At 40.2% G+C, this 19,609-nt stretch overlaps 1 protein-coding gene across 1 annotated transcript in view; it reads left to right on the top strand.

Moving 5' to 3' along the window:
* Positions 1–187: 187 nt before the first annotated feature.
* syt6a (synaptotagmin VIa) overlaps positions 188–19,609 on the top strand; it is a gene marked incomplete in the record, with an annotated part of 140,035 nt that continues 120,613 nt past the window's right edge. Inside the window, 1 exon segment of the mRNA XM_036141708.1 lies at positions 188–483. Within this exon segment, the coding sequence (XP_035997601.1) occupies positions 327–483 (157 nt within the window).

Below are 19,609 nucleotides of genomic sequence, written 5' to 3'. Positions count from 1 at the left end.
AACAATTGTACCCTTGCATAACCTGGGGACAAATGTGATTCGTTGTCTGCAAACAGTGCGGCGCACAAACACACAGGCGCCGGTGCAGAGGCACACAAACACCCACACATGCACGAGCACACTTGAGTGTATCTGTGTGACGATAGAGAGAGAGAGAGAGAGAGAGAGTAGATGAAGGAGAAGAATCAGTCGTGGATGGAGACAAGTTGCATTTATCTTGATGCCGGGCTGCAGCGTGTGTGCGTTTGTGTTTGGATGTCTTGTGTGGGGGTGTGTGCGCTAGTCCCCTTGGATGAGCACACACGTCTGAGGATGCAGCTGGGAGCATGAGTTCTGACCAGGAGGAGTATGACATGGTCTGTCAGAAAGCTGTGACCCTAATTGTTGACCTCTGCCTGCACAACAGCACCCTGTTGGATCAGGAGACCTGTCAGGATTTCCTGTTCGTATTGACCAGCCAGGGCTCTGATCACAAAGACGCGGGTAAGAAGCCAAACTTATACTTGTACTGTATGTTGTGTAAAATGTAAAACGGTTCCTCGAGGGCTCGTGGTTTGGCTGTGATTTTCTTTTTTTGTGCTGGGTCACAGATGGTTGTTCGGTCAGTTTCGGCTGAATGCTCAAAGCAATAACTACTCCTTTAATAAGTTTTGTGACCCTCCCATTGGAACAGAAAGGAATATAGGTGTGCACACAAATTCATATTGACTCCCCAATTTATTCCTGAGAGAAAGCATGTGTACGGTTAATGGATCATCCTGAGCCGAGTCGATGCCAGCTGATGTTTTCCAGAGCACTGAAAAAAAAAAGGAAAGGTAACTGGATACCTGTTGTATGCCTCAGTGGTTAACAAATGAACATGAGAGTTTCTGTGTTTAAACCACTAGATCCTGAAGTGGTTTCTAACTTATTCATGAGCTGATTCACACACACGTGTTCAACGTTTGTGTGTCTTTGGCTGAAGCACGTGTTTTTGTCGGGGTAAATTTTGAATGCAGCTACTTCACTGTAAACTCTGGCTCCTTGTCTAATTCAGCCAAAATTGGTTTAACTGTTCAGGACTTTCTTCTAGCTGAAGAAAGTTGATTTAATTTCCTTTTACAACGCAGATAAAAAGCAAAAAGATATGATCAAAAGATGATGAAAGCATTATTGTATTATATGCTTAGGAAAAGTATGCCTCCCTGAGCTTTCATCAACTTAAGATCTGCAGATTGCAGGATTTACGCGTTTAACACTTATGCGCCACGTTAATAGTGATTGATTTCTATCTGATCTCATAAAAATAACTGCTGCAGAACAGCTGCTTGGAGGAGCCTGTCAGAAAATACAATTATAACTGATATATGATGGTGTGCATATATGAATTATAGATCTAATATTCAATTGGTTGCTAATCTTTCCCTTTTAATGTCTCAAACCAGAATGTATTGCCCCCTATAGCACTGATCTGTGTTGTGTTTATCTAAAAAAAAAAAAAAAAAAAAAAAAGTTTTAAGCCTTATCCCCAGGTGCATGCCACAGTGGAAATATTATTTCTGGCTGCTTCTTCAAGAATGCTTTCCTGTTCAGAGAGTGCATGTCACACCAATCCTGACCAAATCCACTGTCACCTCACATCATCCTCAGCGGAGGCATTGAACGTACATCACAGAGCCAGTGGCATCCACCACTGAGCTGTGGGGACACTGAATGCCATTGCATGTTATGTAGCTACTGATGTAAATTCCTTCTGCCACATGGAAGCTAAAGACAAGCTGCTTCTCATAATGTTGGAGGATGCCTAGGTTGGGGGTTGTAGAAGATGTCATCTTGCATGTATTTTCTGCGCAACAATACGGAAATCCCACAGAGAGCAAACAGGGGATAGTATGGCGAGACCGCCGCTGACATGAAATATTTAATTGCAGATTAAAAAGATTGTGACCCCCAGCGGCGGGGTTGAAAGCTTTATTGTAATTGCAAACTTAACATATTAGTCACTGACAGACCCTCAGGTACATCCACTATAGGACTGCGTGGTTTCAGCACTTTCAAAACATTTGCAATCCAGAGTTTATGTTTGTCAAATTTACAAAGGCCTGGCAACGTGATACTTTCTCCTTAAACTGTGTTTTGAATAATATTTAGCATCTCTCTAAAGTGACATACTTTGCCCACTTTTAAATGAGGCATTATGCATGCATTTATAGAAAAAATACACCCATAGCTATACATATTTATGTAACTTACAGCAGGGAGGAAAAAAACAACTGATTCTCTAAAATGAGTGCTGTTTGTTACATCCTAGCTGAAAACTATAACTACGGTTTTTTAAAAGGTTGTGGTATTTGGACACAGGAGAAAGAATGTAGTGCTCCATGTGAAAAGGTTAAAAACTATAAATAAAACAACGGTACTCAGTAAATAAAACCTGTTCTCCTCACGCAAGGGGACTCGGGTTATTTATTTAGGAAAGCCTTTCTGAATCTGACTTTTCTCTTAAAGGTGCATAGCCACGTTATTTAACTTTTTTTAATTTATATGCTGCTCAAAAAAAATTAAAGAGAACCCTTAAACAACACAATGTAAATCCAAGTGTTCCCTTTATTTTTTGAGCAGTACACATCAGTTGCTCACTCTGGTTGCATACAACGTTTTTATGAAAGATCTTTACGTCCTGCTGGCGTATTAGTTGTTGTTTTGGTATTTTATGCTTTGCTTTTGCTCACTTTGTTAGTAAATAAAGCCTTTCATGTTTATTTACAATTTTAACGGAAGTACGTACTGCACATGCGCAGCAGGTGTTGAAACAAGGAAGCGGCTAACGGCGATTAGCATTAACAGGCGAAATAATGAGGAATGTTCCAAGATGTCGTGAAAAAAGAAACGTAAAAAAAAAAAAAAAAATGATTCCAAGAGGGAAAAGACTTGAATGTCACTGGGAATACATTATGAACGTTGGTGTTCACTGAAGCGGACACTTAACCTGCCGATTGCTCAGATGTGACCACAAAGTTGACTGACGTTAGTAAATCGGTTTATTTGGTTAATAATGGTTGGTCTTCGCTCACGTTGAGCTGCCGGTTTACTGCGTGGCATTTTAGAGGGCCAGGCTCGTTAATTTTGATATATTAATTAAGCAAACTGGAATTATGATAGTTCTGCGATACTGTCACTAGATGGCGCCACATCTGTTTGTGTCTGCTCATTGCGCCTTGAGCTGGGGCTATATTTATCCACAAAAAGAACCATCAAAACATTATCAGGATGGAGGCTTTGTGTATATAATCTTATCATGATCAAACGGTTTTTTGTCTTTTTTTAAAGGATATAACGTGCCTATATACATTTAAAATCTAGAGCTTTTTTGTCAGCAAACCTTTTGTACCCCCTCTTCTCTATTTTCCACAGCACTGGAGAGTAGAAGAGACTAGTATTTAGATAGCAAAGGGAGGACAATTGCAAGCTAATGCAAAAGCATTTCTCACAGAGGCTGAACTTGTTAAAGCTGTGCCCCATATCTTTGGTGATATTTGCTTTGTGAATTCAATGCAGAGCTGGAGTAAGGTGCAGCTGATGAGCCAACCTGAGGGCTAACACCATGACTGGTGGAATGTGAGAAGACCTGAACATCAGTATAGACCTACACAGCCTTCTACTGGTGTAGGAGTTCTTCCAGTAAACACTTAAACACATTTGACACATCACATGGGCAAAACCTTTTTATTTTCGGTGGTGCCTGACAACTGTTACATATATCTGATACAGCAGGAGACACCAAAAAGCTTTGTACTTGAGTTATGAATTATTAAACGTCTTGGCTAGAAATAAGTTTGTTCTTTTTCATGTCACCTTGAGTAAGAGATGAAATTTCTCTGTTTTTGCAAACTACTCTGTCACACTACTGTCAGTAGTGTGTGGTATCCATATAAAATGGCAGATTGGGAAGGAACAGGGAAAACTTAACATTTTCAAACAAAAGTTCTATATTCAAGACAAATCTTTCTCTTTTTTTCATCTAGTCTGCATTTTGAAATTTGGTTAAGACCAGCGTACTACTTTACTTATGTATACACTAGTTCAAACTATGTCTGTGAAACCACTACATCGGAATAAAACATTGGTTAGTGTAAGAAAAGCGAACAGTTTTGGCTGTTGTAGAGCAAATTTATTATCATGGAATAATCATAAGAAAACCTTGAATAAGCGTTTGGTGGTCATTCAGTGCAACCGGTTTACTGGTAGGCTGTACTCGCCCTACCTCACCTAAGACCAACTCGACAGCATCCTCCTACCTCTCTTACAAAACATCAGCACTCGATTTCTATCTGTCATCAGACTGACATGTCTGATAGAATTTTATGACTTCAATCTTACATCATAAAAGGTTTGAGTTATGGTCAAGATCTTATAATATTGAGCTTGCAGAGTGCGGTACGTTCAAGTCCCGTAGGATTCCTTTAAACTGCAGTTTATGCTGTGCTTCAGCTCATAAAATATGCATCAAAACACAGTATTGCAAATGCTATCCATATAATCTTGGTAATAAAAGCTCTGATTGCTCATTGGCCTAAGAAATGCACTTCCAAAATGATACTTTGGGAATAAAGCCACAGTCTTAGGTGCACCTGACGCCATTTAGTCCGCCTTAATTCTCAGTGACGTCGCTCCAACAAGGTATCAGAAGGTCAGAGAACTTTGACCGAACCGTCGGCTGCAGATTCATGAGATGAATCTCCTCTTCCATCCCATCCCAAAAGTTCTCGATCGAATTGTAATCTGGTGATCATGGAGACTATTGGAGTAGCGTAAACTCTTGTCTGGTAGTGGCCTAGTCACGTATTTTGATAATAAAAAGAAGACACAAAAACCCATTTATTCATCTTCAAATAAAACAATTTATACCAAGCATTTGTCCTGATAGTGTTTAGTCCTTTTGGGGCTTGAAAAGAATGTTGGACCAGGCGCAATCAGCAGACATAAGCATTGTTGTGACATATGCCGGCCGCCCCTGCAGAACTATCAGAAAACAAGATGGCCTCCATTGCCACAGCTACTAAGAGCCAGTAGACCGTCCTGCAACGCCTCGCAGTAAAGTGACAGCCTGCTGTGGTCAAAGATCAACTCCATCAACAGGGTCAGGGTTACTTTACATCTTTTCCGCTGGACGTTGCTTACTCACTTGGCTCCGTAGCATGCACAACATTGTACTTCTGGTCACGTGGACTTGTTGTGGTAAATATAAATAAAAGCGCTTAGTTTAATAACAAGTAGAGTTAGGTGGGGGTATAAAAAGAGTGGGGTATAAAGAAAATCCAGATATCAGATGTTACCCTGGAGCAACATCAAATCCATCATCTTCAAAGGCAAAGAAATAAAAAAATATATATTATAATAACAGCTTCAATGTGGAAGACTGTAAATTCAATGCTTCAAACTCTCAGACAGTCCATTTTAATTCCAGGTTGTGAGGCAACAAAACATGGAAATTGCCAAGGGGTTGAATACTTTTGCAAGGCACTATAAATCCCCCTTTGTCCTCATTCTGATCATCAGTTTGAACTTAAGCAAGTTATCTTCACCACCTTTAGATGCCTAAATGCTTTGAGTTTCTGCCATGTGATTGGCTGATTCAGCATAAAAAGCAATTGAACAGGTGTGATGGTGACGATAATTAAGTTTTAGTAATTGTAAAAAGAAAACAAAAAAACAAGTGCCCAGCATTTTTTTCACAATTTTTTATAGGAAAAGAAGGAAAAGGTCACAAGAAAGTTCTGTTTATGTATTCACTGAAGAAACCGATGTATAATTTAAGCAAGTTGAAAGCCAAAGCTACTTCAGTTATTTTTCTAAGCATCAAAGTCTTCATAGCTCCCTACACAGTCTGTGGAGAACACACCTTTGTCTTTGCTTGCAACAGTCTGTTGGTTTTATCTTACAACATCAAACAGTTTCCCTAATTAAGATGCCACAAGTCAATGCAAAGATAGAGTCAAAACATATTATACATTTTCTTTTTGTCTTAGACAGCCCATTGCAAACTCATCATCTTTAACTAGACACAACAACAAACCTTGGGGATGTGCATTTCTACCACAAAGTTTATGATATTTAATTAACTTATCAGATCTTCTGCATTGATTTGTTCAAAAATATTTAGCAGAAAAGTAAACGGCAATGTCTTTTACTTGTAACAGTTTACATAACAGGATGTAACTGAAATTTTCTGATATTTTCAGATTTTGTAATTATATTATTATGAGCAGAAATGAACAACGCATGACGTAGAACAGAGATTTTTTTATTTAATTAAAAACTAAAGCAAAGTGCAGAATCAGTGAGTTGAAAACCAAATACAACTGCTGATAGTCGAACCTTTTTCAGCCACATTAACTCAAAATAATGACCTTGCATCACTTTTACAAATTATTTGGGAGTCATTTTGACCCACTCAACTCCCACACATTAAGCCTTTATTTTACTACTGCCCTGTTAAAGCTTCACGGCAGCATTTCACTAATGTGATAGACTAGACTTTGGGCCATTGTAACACCTCTATTTCCTCTTTCACCAATCTATTCCAGATTTATTTGTTTGCCTGGCATTGTTGTTTTTCTCATGACATTATTTAAAAAGCAAGAAAACACTGGCAAAACTGTTAAACTTTAGAGTCCACACCTAATACAGATTTTCAAACTCAAACATGTTATTTGCGGAACACTATATCAGAACCAGGGGCTTAATGTTATGTCCAGCTTGCGAGAGAAGAAACCTGGACTTACGAGAATAGGCAGGTTTGTGATGGTCCCTCCCCAAACATGGACTTTGATGTCCTTAAGCTACGTAGCTAATATCTGGGTGATGTCTGGGTCATTTGCCCATTGGGATGATTAACTTGATACCAAGCCTGAACTTCCTGCTTGATGTCTTGAGATGATGCTTTAATTACATTTTGTAAAGCGCACCAGTCCCTCCTGCAGGAAAACACCCAGACAACAGGATGCTACACCCCCCCCCCCCCAGTATTTCCAACTTCAGATCATAGTCTCAGGCTTACAAGCTTCCCAATTTTTCCACCAAATGTAACAATGGTCACGATGACAAACATGTCCATTTTTTATTTCCTAAGACCATCAGGCAGGTTTCCAGGGAGTAATCTCTTTCTCCATGAGTGCATTTGCAAACTGCAACCAGGCCTTTAACATCTTTTGGACTAATGGGGGTATATCTTTTTACGCCTGTGTCGTTACAAGACTCTTCTCAGGGTGGACAGTGACACTATCACCTTCATCACTATTGCTGTGGGGTTGACATGCACAATCAGGACCACAGCAAGTTTGTCTCAGAGACACAGAACACATCTCCTACCTGAACTGTGTGATGTTGGCCCATTCCTGTGCCCCTTACAGATTTATTTGATTGAGGAGATTAACTTGGCACCTGTAGGTATCTGGAAATTACACCCAAGAAAGAACCAGACCTGTGTAGGTCAACAATGTTCTTCCTGATATCTTGACTGTCTTTCCTTCGTTTATTCAAAATGCCACACAGGGAAGCAGGTTGCTGGAGATGCGTCCGTTTAACACAGAAGTGGTGAATTAACCTGAAGCTGTCATGATTTCCTTAGGTACATTTCTGACCCACATGCAGAGACGCTCTCAGGAGACCAGGAACAGTTTAGAGTCTTTATTTACAGAGGATAATTTGAGTATGGACGGGGAACGGAAGTTGTAGATCCGGGACCAGTGAATTGGTGTCGGGCAAAGGGGAGCTCTGGGGACAGAAACAGGTGAGTTGAAGTATTGGATCGGATGGGGGGAGAAGGAGAAACAGGAACAGGATCGACAGGGTCTGGAGGAAAGGGGAGCGATGAGCCTGGAACCGCCAGCCGTGGTTTGGAGAATCCGGGTCTCACGTCAGGGCAGTGGCAGGTGACTGAATTGGTTGGAACGGAGTCCAGTAAACAGAGGTTACCTCGAAGCACAGAGCAAGAACACACTGAGCCAGGTTTAAAAAGAGAGCAAAACATGAAACTCTAGTGTGAAAACACACCTGCTGCCAACAGAACCACCTGGCATACTCCCTGACGCCATCTAGTGGAAAACAGAAAAAAAAACAGACAAGAGGAGAATGCAACACAAGCTTACGATACCACACCATAGTCATATTGACTTTACATAAGTATAGTAATCGTTGTATATGTTAACTTCAACAAAATTTGAATAAAATTCAACAAAATCCTGGCCCCTCCCATCAAAAATAAATAAATAAATAGATAAAAATAAATAAATTATTGCTTAATATTTGGGGAATTCTAACCGACCTAAAAGAGAAAATAAACATTTGTCTGATTTATTGTCAGTGAACAGAAGATCATTGTTCCAAAATGTTAATTTTTATTGTTGGCTTCTTGTAATCACGTTGAATACATGATTACAAGAAGATTTAATATAACATGTGAAGAATCTTAAGGGACATGCTGTTCTGTTTCAGCGGTGATGTACTAAAGTTGTGGTTGGTAGAGACGATATATTTAAAGGGTTTGTCTCCAACATCCTTCCTCTCTCCTCTTCCAGAGGGTTTATGCAACTCTTTGCACATTGTTCCTTTCACATCAGTCCGTTTCAGTTTTGTGGCTGGATTGAATTATTTATAAGAGAAATTGCAAGCATGCCATTTATACTTTTGCGTTCTTATACAATATAACACAGAATCGTGTATATTCATAAAAACTTTTTTTTCCAGTTCTAACAAATTTACGCGCATTCAACTCCAAATGACGTCTTTTGTACGTGCCATTTTTTTCTAGATAAGGAAAAAAAAGCACCAAGGAGATGCTTTCTTTTTTTAAAGGTATTGCATCGGCTCTGTGCTTTTTTAAATCAAAAGGTAATTTACTGAAAACCTTCACGCCTGATTCTGTTGAACTCTTCCAGGACAGTTTTGACTTCACCTGCTGCTTTATTATTTGCACTCCCAGGAAGTCCTGACAGCAGAAATCTTTCTAATTTTCTCTGTTTGCTTTATGACCTCGGGATGGAAAAAAAAAACATTTTGTTTTCGTAACTATGCTGATGAGCATATTAATCTGCAGCTATCTTCTCGTTCCCAGCAGCTCAGTGGTGTCATTTCACCTTGCTATATTTTCCCTGAGAACACCCCCCGCTGCTGGCTGACGAACCCCCTCAGTAGTTTCAAACCGATTATGATGAGCTGAAAACAAATAATTAGAAAGCCCAGGGACTTCAATTCCCTCATGTTGATGTGGCAAGGATATTAAGACACTCTTTAATGACCACTGTGTCGAATCCAGACCGGGTTGATTGTATCCCCATCAAGGCCCAGCGCTGGACCCGCCTGCTGTTAAAGGCAACACCCGGAGTCTTAAGGCGGAAGATAAAAGCTTGGATCAGTGTCTCACACTCTGCTGAGAGAAGATTTCCCACAGATCAGGCGCCTGTCTCACTTATTGATATTCACTCCAGAGCCCCGATAAAGGTTACAAAGCATATCCCTTAAGCCTTGTGTAGCTCCTAATGGCCGAATGCACACATCTCCACCCCCCCCCCCTAAAATGCTCTCAGCCTCTTCGCAGACCTCCTTCTCATTATCAGACGCTGCCGCTTCAGGTGTGTGGGCTTGAAATGACGAGGCTCACTTTTGATCACGCCGCTTCTCACAAGCTCGTCTCATTTCCAGGTTTATTGAGCAAGACCTCGGCCGGGCGCAGGACATTAGCATCGGCGGATCATTCATTTGCTTCCCACTGATCGGCTCCTCTGTGTTTGTGATATTTCCAGGGGTGGATGGTGCATTGCAGGTTGAATCCAAAAGAGAAAAAAAAAAAACAAAAAAACAAAAAAACAAGAACATTAAATTAACTGCGCAGCGGAGATTAGCTTGAACCGCGGTGGCTTTCAATAATTCATACCCACTTTCTACTGTCTTGGCATTTTATTGATACAACGTTTCACTGTGGACCACAAAGGAACGCTGGAGACAGCCCGTTCCTGTTGTGAGAGATAACACATGGAAAAATGTCTGTCTCAGCTGCCGTGAAAAGACCAAACGCCAGTCCTCAAAGCCGCGTGCTTATATTGCTGCAACCACTGGAATATAAAATCACATTCCAGCACTTTTTTTGTTGGTGCGTTCAGTTTTTTTTTTTAACCAACATTTAATCACCTCTGTACACAGTGCTGTGAAAAAGTAAGTGAACCCTGACCGAGGTCCTCTGTTTTTGCCTGTTTGCTTAGCTAAAATGAGATCCATCAAATATATTTTAATCTCTAAAAAAAAAAAATAGAATCAGAGTGAATACAAAATCCAATTTTCAAATTATTTCATTTATCAAGAGCAAAATAATCTATCTATTCAATTCAATTCTATTCCATTTATATGGAGCCGATTCATGAAACATGTCATCTCAAGGCACTTTCCAAAGTCTAATTAAATTAAATTATACAGATTGGTCAATAATGTCCTCTCTAAGGGAACCCAGTTGATTGCATTAAGTATCTCCAAGCAGCATTCACTCCTCCTGAAAGAGCGTAGAGCCAGTGGACAGTCGTCTGCATTGTTGATGGCTTTGCAGCAATCCCTCATACTGAGGAAGCAAGAAGCGACAGTGGAGAGGAAAACTCCCCTTTAACAGGGAGGAAAACCTCCAGCAGAACCAGAACCAGGCTCAGTGTGAACGCTCATCTGCCTCGACCCACTGGGGCTTAGAGAAGACAGAGCAGAGACACAGAAAGCACAGAAGCTCACATTGATCCAGGAGTACTTTCTATGTTATACGGTAATAGCAGATGATCTGTCTTCCCTGGATGATGTCACAGCTAACAGAACGCCAGACCAGGTGTACCTTCTATGAAGAGACAAAAGACAGAGAACAAAAAGATAAAAGATGAAATAACAATCAAGCAATGCTAAACTAACCTGTGAATAAGTATTTGCCCCCTAAATCTAATAAACAGTTGTGCAACTCGGATCAAGAGTTTTCCACATAAATAAAAAAATAAGGTTTCTGCATCACCATTGATGAATTTCAGTTCACTCATCGCTCACTCATATTTGCAGGACTGCTTGAATTCATCACCCACAATGGAGGGTTTTCAAGCAAGACTGGCCTACATAAGCTCATGCCACTACGTCACAATTGGATTTACCTTCAGACTTTAAATAGGCCACTCCAAAACGTTGAGCGAGTGTGCCTTTCATGTGAATTGGATCATTGACCTACTGCATAAGATCTTGTTCTGGGCTTTTGTGTGTTTCTCCTGTGTGAGTTGATGCATCTTGGAGTAATTTTGCTGGTAAGTTCTGGGAAGGTCCAACCGTGTTCCATGTTTTCCCCGTTTGCGCATAATGGCTCTCACTGTTCTTTTGCTGGATGACCCAAGTCTTTGAAATCGCTTTGCAAGCCATTCCAGATGGATATGTTGCAATTACATTGTTTCTGATCCGAATCTGAAGTTAGATCGGGACAAGATGTGATGCTTTGTGAGATATTTAGTCCACTTCTTGCTGTTCGGCTTGACATTCTGTATTTTGCATCCACTTAGGTGACCTTTGTCGAAATGTGTTTAAACCACTTTAAAATCTTTAAGTGTGATAAAAATGTGAGAAAGGCAGAAGACATGAGTAAGGGTAAAAGTACTTTTTATTGATACTGTGCCTTAAAGTGAGGAGGGATAACGTGATCTGTTGCACGGGGTCTTCTTTTTTTTTTTTACCTCGGGTCAAAAGCAAATAGACAGCGCAGCAGTGACTTGAATTCACAGAAGCACTTCAAGACGAAAAGGACAGTCATGACAGTCCATGTGGGATTCATTTTTCATTAAATCGAATGCTCTAAAGACAAAACTTCAGCAGTGCCTCGAATACAAATCACCATCTCTGTAGGAACATCTGTGAAGAGCATTATAAACGGAAACGCATTTATCTCTCTCCTTTCTCGGGAAAGCCTCCTCCTCGTTTTGTATCCGAAGAGCACGAGGCGATAAGGACTTCCCTTAAGGTGCTAAATTCAAATAATGCCATCTGCTCCCCGGTTGGACATACGTGGAAGCGCATTGAAATCACACCCATGAATAAATGATAAAAAAAATGGTTCCTGAAAGCCGGCTCTCTCTGTTTTAAACATGTGCAGCCTTTCAAAAGTCAGTGCTCTTCTTGAGGTCGTCTCCAGCAAAAAAAAAAAAAATGTTTCAGAGTTATCAATAATGAAAGTGTTGGAAAGATCAGTATTTTAGACATGCTTGTCCTGTTTCAGCACAAGGTCACAGATTAGTCTTCCACCTTACTGCTGCACGCTCTTCTTCCACTCAGTTCAGGCAGGGTTTAGAAACCTCAGTTTCTTGGGCTGGATTCTGTTGCAAAGGTTTTTGAGGCGGCCTTGTCATAGTCTGAATCTGATTGAGATGCTGTGCCATGACCTTAAACAGTATATTCATGATCAAAAACTCCCCAATGTGGTCAAATTTCAATTTGAACATTACACTGGAAGACTTGATCTGTGCAACAGAACGCTTACTGGCCAGCAGAAACTTGGTTTTAAATGCCCCAAGTACAGGAAAACACTTATTTCTTGGGCCGATGGTCCTGATATGCAGTCAGCATTGTCCCAGCAAAGTTGACTTCAACCCCAAGATCCACAGAATCAGGGTAAAGATTTACAGGTAGGCTGCACAACATGGTGGTAACATCTTATGAAAAGTTATCCCAAAGGTTTATGCAAAAGATGTCTGCAGTTTTAGTTTAGTGAGGGGGGAACTCTGCCTTTGAAACCAGACAAAGTCATATTGGGGAATCCTGGACTCACTGTTCCAGCTCTTTGTTGGGAGACTTCAAAATCCCTGAAAGAGCCACGGGGAGGGCTGGAGTGTAGCTAATGGGTCTGTTCAGTACCAGCGTTCTCATTAAGTCTAACCAGATGGGCTCTGCTGCAGAACGTCCCGCCGCGCCTGATGGGAAAAGACTCCGTTTTTCTGGATTCTGCTGTAAACCATCTTCCTGGCGCAAAGATTTATTACACACACACAAAAAAAAAGCAATCAGTTTCAGAATTAGTGAGATGAGGCGTCGAGCGAGGAAATGGAAAGCTTATGACCAAACTAAGTGTCGACTTAGTAGAACAAAAGCTAATTTGTTGTTTGAGTCGTTGCAAAAAGATGAGAAACGGAAAAAAATAGTTTGCAGTACAGCAGAAAAGAATCTGACCAAATGTGACGATGCTCATTGGAAACAAAAAGTTCGACAGCAAGAACCGTTGATGGTTCTGCTGCTTCCTTTTCCGTTTTGTTTGTAATAAATGCGTTTTTGTTGCAGGGCACGCATGACGCGAACCACTGCCCCTCCTAACAATTATTTCCTGTCTAACTTTTCCCGAAAAACAAATGTATAAATCCTAAGCGTATAAATGTGCGGAGAGTTTGGAGGTGTTTGCAGATAAGAGACGAGGGGAAACTCGGTCTGCAGCAACCTTAAGGTGTGCAGTACACATTATAGTGAGATTCATATATTTCTTTCACCCAAGGCTTCAAAGCATAACTGCATTATGAGGTGGAACCAACCAAAGGCATTCGCTTGATGGTATGAGCGGGTCTTAAAAGTGGCTCTCCTTAAATAGAAACCTGCTGTTTGTTACCAAGACTATCACACCAGGCAAAAGGCTCTGCTGAGTTATTGAGCAGTAGCATTGGTTTATCGATTTAGCAGTTCAGCCCCAAGTGAGCATAACAGCGAAAGCCAAATAGGCCACAGAGAGAGAGAGAGAGAGACAACAGAGCATGAGAATAATCTGTTAGTTTCTTTTCCCCCCTATGTGCTCTATGGGAGCTCTACGAAATACAACAGCGAGATGGAAGTATTTAGCAATTATTAAGATTGTTGTTGCTCTCTGCACGGGTTTGTTTTCACATACCCGAGAATTGACCGTCAAAATTATACTAGAGTAGCTAGAAATGTTCAGCCGGCATCTATCGATTCATCCACAACAACCTATTAGAGGATTCATATTCTAATGTGATGAAGAGCCCCGATTGCTCGTTATCAAACAACATGGAGGCACATTTAGTGACCAGACCAGACTTTATATTTGACTCAACAAAAATGTAAACAGAAATAAGAAATGTAAACGTAGGATCTGAAATTAAATGCTATTTTTTTTGGTTAGTCTCAGTTTTTAAGAACGCAGCACCCGCCTCATTTATTGCCATCTCTGGTAAAGATGGCCAAAATGTCCAAAAACAAATCCATAATATTCTGTAGCAGTCTAATTTCAACCAACATTTAGTTTTGAGTAACGTTATGTGGTGGAGAGAAATATTTAGATTAGATTAGATTAGATTAGATTAGATTAGATCTTCAATGTCATCATCACATGAACAACAAAATGATTTTTTTTTATCAGTCAGTGCTAATTAAGAAATAAAACAAATAACTGATAAATAACTAATAAATATAAATAACCTACACATGCACATTCTTATATGCAATCCTTCATGTTAGTTTATTGGTTGTTTTTGAGTGCATTAAGTTTTGTTATCGCTGTAGGATACAAACTGTCTCTGGATCGATCAGTTCTTGATCTTATTTAATTTCACATTAAAGATGTGTTGTTGTTGTTTTTTTAAAAAAATGGAATTGGTGTCAAACTTAAAAAGGCCCCTATTAAATGTATAATAACCAGGATCAGTATTAATACCAGTTCAAGTTGAGCCACTGCTTCTCCGCTTCTAAAAAGGAGCCGGTTGAGATGATCGGGATGCTTATTAATAAATAAACAGAACCTGGTGAAGGCGGGTAAATCCTCAGCAAAAAATAAGCCGGATCAGACGGCACTAATTGTTGATTTAACAGCAGAAGATGAAGGGCTGCAGCTGGAGACGAGTACAAAGTCAGAAACTAATCAAGGCTGGCGATGAAGAACGCTGGACACTTACACAATGGTTACAGGTAATCTGGCAACAGGAAGCGGTCAGGACCCGGTAAAGGCTGAAGAACAGGGGTAGGTGGTTAGATGGGGCTGACAGAGGATTACGGGTGCAGGAAATAAACTAATTGACCTAAAGCAGGGGAGTGACAGAAAACAGGCCAGATTCATAACAACTTTCCTTAATCTACTTATATTTACAGTGAAAACAATTAAAAAGTTTTAAAAAAAACTTACGTTATGAGAAGCAAAACGGTAAAAGTCCCAAGTTTATCTGACAGCCACACACAGTCAAGAGGATGGTGAGAAATGAAAGATCCAGGTCTAACAACGCCTTCATAATTTTTTGAATCTAACGTATGTAACGTAATGTCGTATCAGTAACCCATGACTCTCCTGGTTACAGGACTGTAGCAAAGAGCGGCATTTCATGGTCAGCAAGTCTCCTTCATAACGATCACACACTCTCTACATGCCAAATGTTTGGAAGTGATGTGCGGAAAAAATTGTCTTTGCTGTGCATTTGCAAAAGTTTGGAAAACCCTCCTTGACCTTTTTACTGGAACCCTGTGCTTTGGCGAGAAGACGTGAGATTGAGCTTCTCAGCCTTATTCCCTCCAGGTTGGTCTGGCTTAAAACAAAGAACGAGTGTGTGGTAAAGCACCAGGTGTACAGTGATAAGCATGGTGGAGGAATTATGGTGCTGGGGGTCTGTTTCTTTTCCAAAAGCTCAAACATTCTGAATTATAAAAAAAAACAAAAAAACAGGCGTATTTTAGTTAAAATGTGGTGTCAGGTGACCTGTCACCAGGAAATAGTTTAAGTACTGCCCTTTTTGGTGAAATAGTGGTGCACAATTTGACAAATAATCATTCTTTATTAACTCTTTATTATTTGAATTACCTTATTTATTGCCTACTACGACAGGCTTTGTGCCCGAGCCAATTTAACTCATTCCTTTCGAAGTGGAGAAGCAATGGCTCTACTTAGAGCTCGGCTTTAACTGGCATTAATAGTAATCAGGAGCGCTGATCACAATATTAGCAAATCCCAATGTTTTTTTTACCAACTATTAACTGGAGGAAGCTCCCCACAGGCAACGACGCTCCCAGATCCAAGGACTAACTTCTAATAATGCCGTACTCGTTTCAATGTTCAGCATAGAAGCACCGTAGACAATCCGGGTGAACTGACTTTGGTGCAGACACGGTGTAAAAAAAGAGGGAACATTTATTATTCTGCCTTTTGTATTTTTTTTCTTCCCTGACACCCTCGCTTTGCACGTCAAGCCCTTCTGAAAGTAGCCGGTGCGCCTCTCCAAGTTTCCCTGGCCGAGTCGGTTCATGTAACTGCTTTGTCATAATGGCCGTAGAGCTGTCCGTCATGGTGAGAGCTTCAGGCCTCTGCCTTCGACAGGGTTTTCACGCTCGTCGGGTTGATGGTGTAGAATCAGACGTGGGGCCTCCACACTTCATCACACAGATTAATGTGCAGTCTTATAGGCTAATATCTCTAAACGCATGATTGCCAAAAGTATTGTATTGTTCCAGGGAAGATCGAAGCAAGAAATGACAACGGCACTGTTGATAGGCATATTTTTGTAACTTTGTTAAGAGTGACTGGAGCTTGCTGCACCAACTGTATGGTCATTACAAGTCCCATAAAACCTTTTTACTTTGGAGGCTAAAAACTGTGTTTCACTGAACAAATGAGCAACCTCATTTATATTTAATGGAAAATAAAAATTTAACCTGCAGCAGATTCCAAGCAGACGTAAGAGGGCTTGCTTTTCTGGTGTTCAATTAAATGAAACAACAGATGTAAGAATGATTTTCCTTGATGATGTACCCTTCTGTGTACTTTGTCCCACCACTAATTTCTTTATTCTTTGCAGCAAGAACCAATATTTTTCAATTGGAAAGAGGTCTCAGGGTTAAACAAAAAAAGTTATCTAAGGCAGAGCTGAGTCATTTTTTAATGAAAAAAGGTTCAAACACTGCACATACCTGAGACCTGAGATCATGCTTCTATTGATCATCTAATGTGTGGGAGGTTTTCAGCTATCAACCTTTTAGGAAACAGTGCGTTTGCATTCAAATCCCACTTTCTGTCTCTTTTGAAATGAAAAAAGCAACAAAACGTACAAAAAAGGGAACAAATAGTGTCTGACAGGCTGCTTTTAATTGAGTGCCTCACAATATCATTTAAAATGGGTTCTTTGTTGAGTTGTCTAATATTCATTGACACAACATGATATATCCATTGTCATTAACCAGCCATTGTGTGTCAGAATTATTCATAGGTGGGTTTTTAGAAGATAAACATCTTTGTATTTTAAAATGGTTATACATTGGACCCAAACTAAAACATCTATACCTCTTAAAAAATCTTTTTGGAGGTATTCGTAATTTGTCTCAGTTGTTGCGTTTCCATTACAAATATGCGCAAAACATTGCTGATATTCTGATAATTTCAATGAAACACATTTTCGCAATTGCAGTTTTTCCATTAAATAAGAAATGCAATTAAAATCACGCGAGTATCTCGTCTATGAGGGAGAAGTATTTGAAACAAGTTTTATCTTTTCCACCGCCGCCACTTTTGCCGAGCTTTCTCCTCTCTGCCAGGTATTTCTGTGTCACAGTTTTCCATTTTGAATGTAAAATTTCCCACGGCTTGTGGAACCACGCTTTCCTTCATGGATGCCTCTAGATCTTGGTAAATACTCGCATTTCTTTGCTGTTTTGAATCTAGTATGTTGGTAACCCCTGTCATAAATTCAATGTAAAAAATACAGAGTCTCTTTGTGAATCCAAACATGCTGCGCCACCATCTAAGTATTGTAGGTTTTCCTGCGTCTTCACTGGATAAAATCTACCAAGCACAGGCTATTTATATGCACCATTCGTGCATTAAACTCTGTCACTATGCTCCAAACATACCAGCCTGCTGGCGTCTCACCTGAATGAAGAGAGAATTACCAAGAATTACACCCTCCGTGTGTCCCGCTGAACAATGCTGTCCATATATATTGTAACTGGTTCCTCTCCAACAGGAAACAGAGTCATAGACATACATAAAATGGTGTTATGCACATTGCTTAACTAAAAGGATCTCACCAAACAGTTGCAACAAACAATCCATAATTTTCACCTTAATAAAATCAACCTTAAACATTGTGATTGGTACATTTGCCTTTATAGTCCAAGGTGGAGAGATGTGCACCCACCTCCATATTGCGCATATAGAGTGTTGTGAAACATATATTTTTATCCCCTCAAAGATATGTTTTAAAACATGAAATTTCAGACAAAAATAATATAAGTTAATGCAAAAAGCAATCCTATAATAATTAATTATTTTATGTAAAAATCTGTCAATGCTCTGACTTTGTCAAAACATGAATTAACTGTGCTTTTTTGGGTTTAGGTTCATCAGGCCTGATTACAATAAACTACTTCATTAGAACCTGTGTAATAATAAGCAGGCCAAAAGATATCTAAAAACAACTCTTCATACCCCCAGACCCAGACCTAAAGTAAAGTCATAGACATTAATTATTTGGAAAGGCTTACAACACTATGTCTGAGGCTTTGGGACTCCAGTAAACCAGAGTTAGGCTGAAATTTGTCTGAATGGAGTGTGAATCGGGACGTGCAGCCAGACACGCCGGGAAACCCGCGGACAGTCAGCTGACTGTAAGGGCATGACGCGGTCTGCTCATGCGCTCCTCGTTCTCAGGGAACCGGGCCAGAAAAAAAAAACCAGTCCGAGACCTACTGATGAACTGGTCTGCAGTTAGCGCGGTCCGGTTATCGTTAGCGCGGTCTGGTTCAGTCTGCTGACCGTTTACACACAAGAGTTATCTCGGTTACCGAGCTCGGACTGGTCTCGGCTCGGTTAAAAAAGTGTAGTGTAAACGGGCCTTAAGTCTAAGGCTTTGGGACTCCAGAGTGAGAGCCAGTATCCACAAATGGAGAAATCATGGAACAGTGGTAAACCTTCCCAGGAATGGCCACAATAGCAACATTTCTCCAGACCGCGTTGATGACTTAACTTGGAGAATAAAAACCTGAAAAACATTTGAAGCACTGGAGCCCTCACCTTGCTTTTAGTTAATTCTATGTCCATAATTTGAGAAAGAGACTTTAAAGGCATCCATGAAACTTGGATATGCACCGTGATTGGCTCACAGTGATCAGTAAAAAAAAAAGTTTTTGTTTTACATTTCTTCTCACTGCCCTTGCTAAGATATTTGTAAAGAGCGCTACAGCAGATTGAAAATATTGTACACTGATAACACATTGGTCTTTGCTCAGATACTCTATTTTACTCACTCTCTCAGGCTGCTAACCACCTGTCAAGATCTTTATGGTGTTTGCTACATCAAAGTAATGCTGGAACTCATAGTAGACATGCAGAAACCTCCAAGGGTTTCTGGGAAAGTCAGCACATCTGCGTCCACATTGTGGTCGGAGGTTTGAATGAGTCGTGATGACCTGCAGACTGGCACAAGGTTTTCCAAATGTGTTGTAATCCAAGCATGTTTGAACAGCTGTAGTCAAAGCCCAGTGTGAAGGGCCCAAGGAAATGGAAACCAGTAAAACGTGTGCCTAACACTAATCAAATAATACACTTCTGCACATTGGGTATCTTCCTAAAACCTGTTTCAGTTTACCAAAGGACAAATCT

This window comes from Fundulus heteroclitus, chromosome 1, assembly GCF_011125445.2.
Source record: "Fundulus heteroclitus isolate FHET01 chromosome 1, MU-UCD_Fhet_4.1, whole genome shotgun sequence".
NCBI lineage: Eukaryota > Metazoa > Chordata > Actinopteri > Cyprinodontiformes > Fundulidae > Fundulus > Fundulus heteroclitus.
The sequence above is the reverse complement of the archived record's forward strand: the minus strand, read 5'-3'. Positions and strand labels throughout refer to the sequence as shown.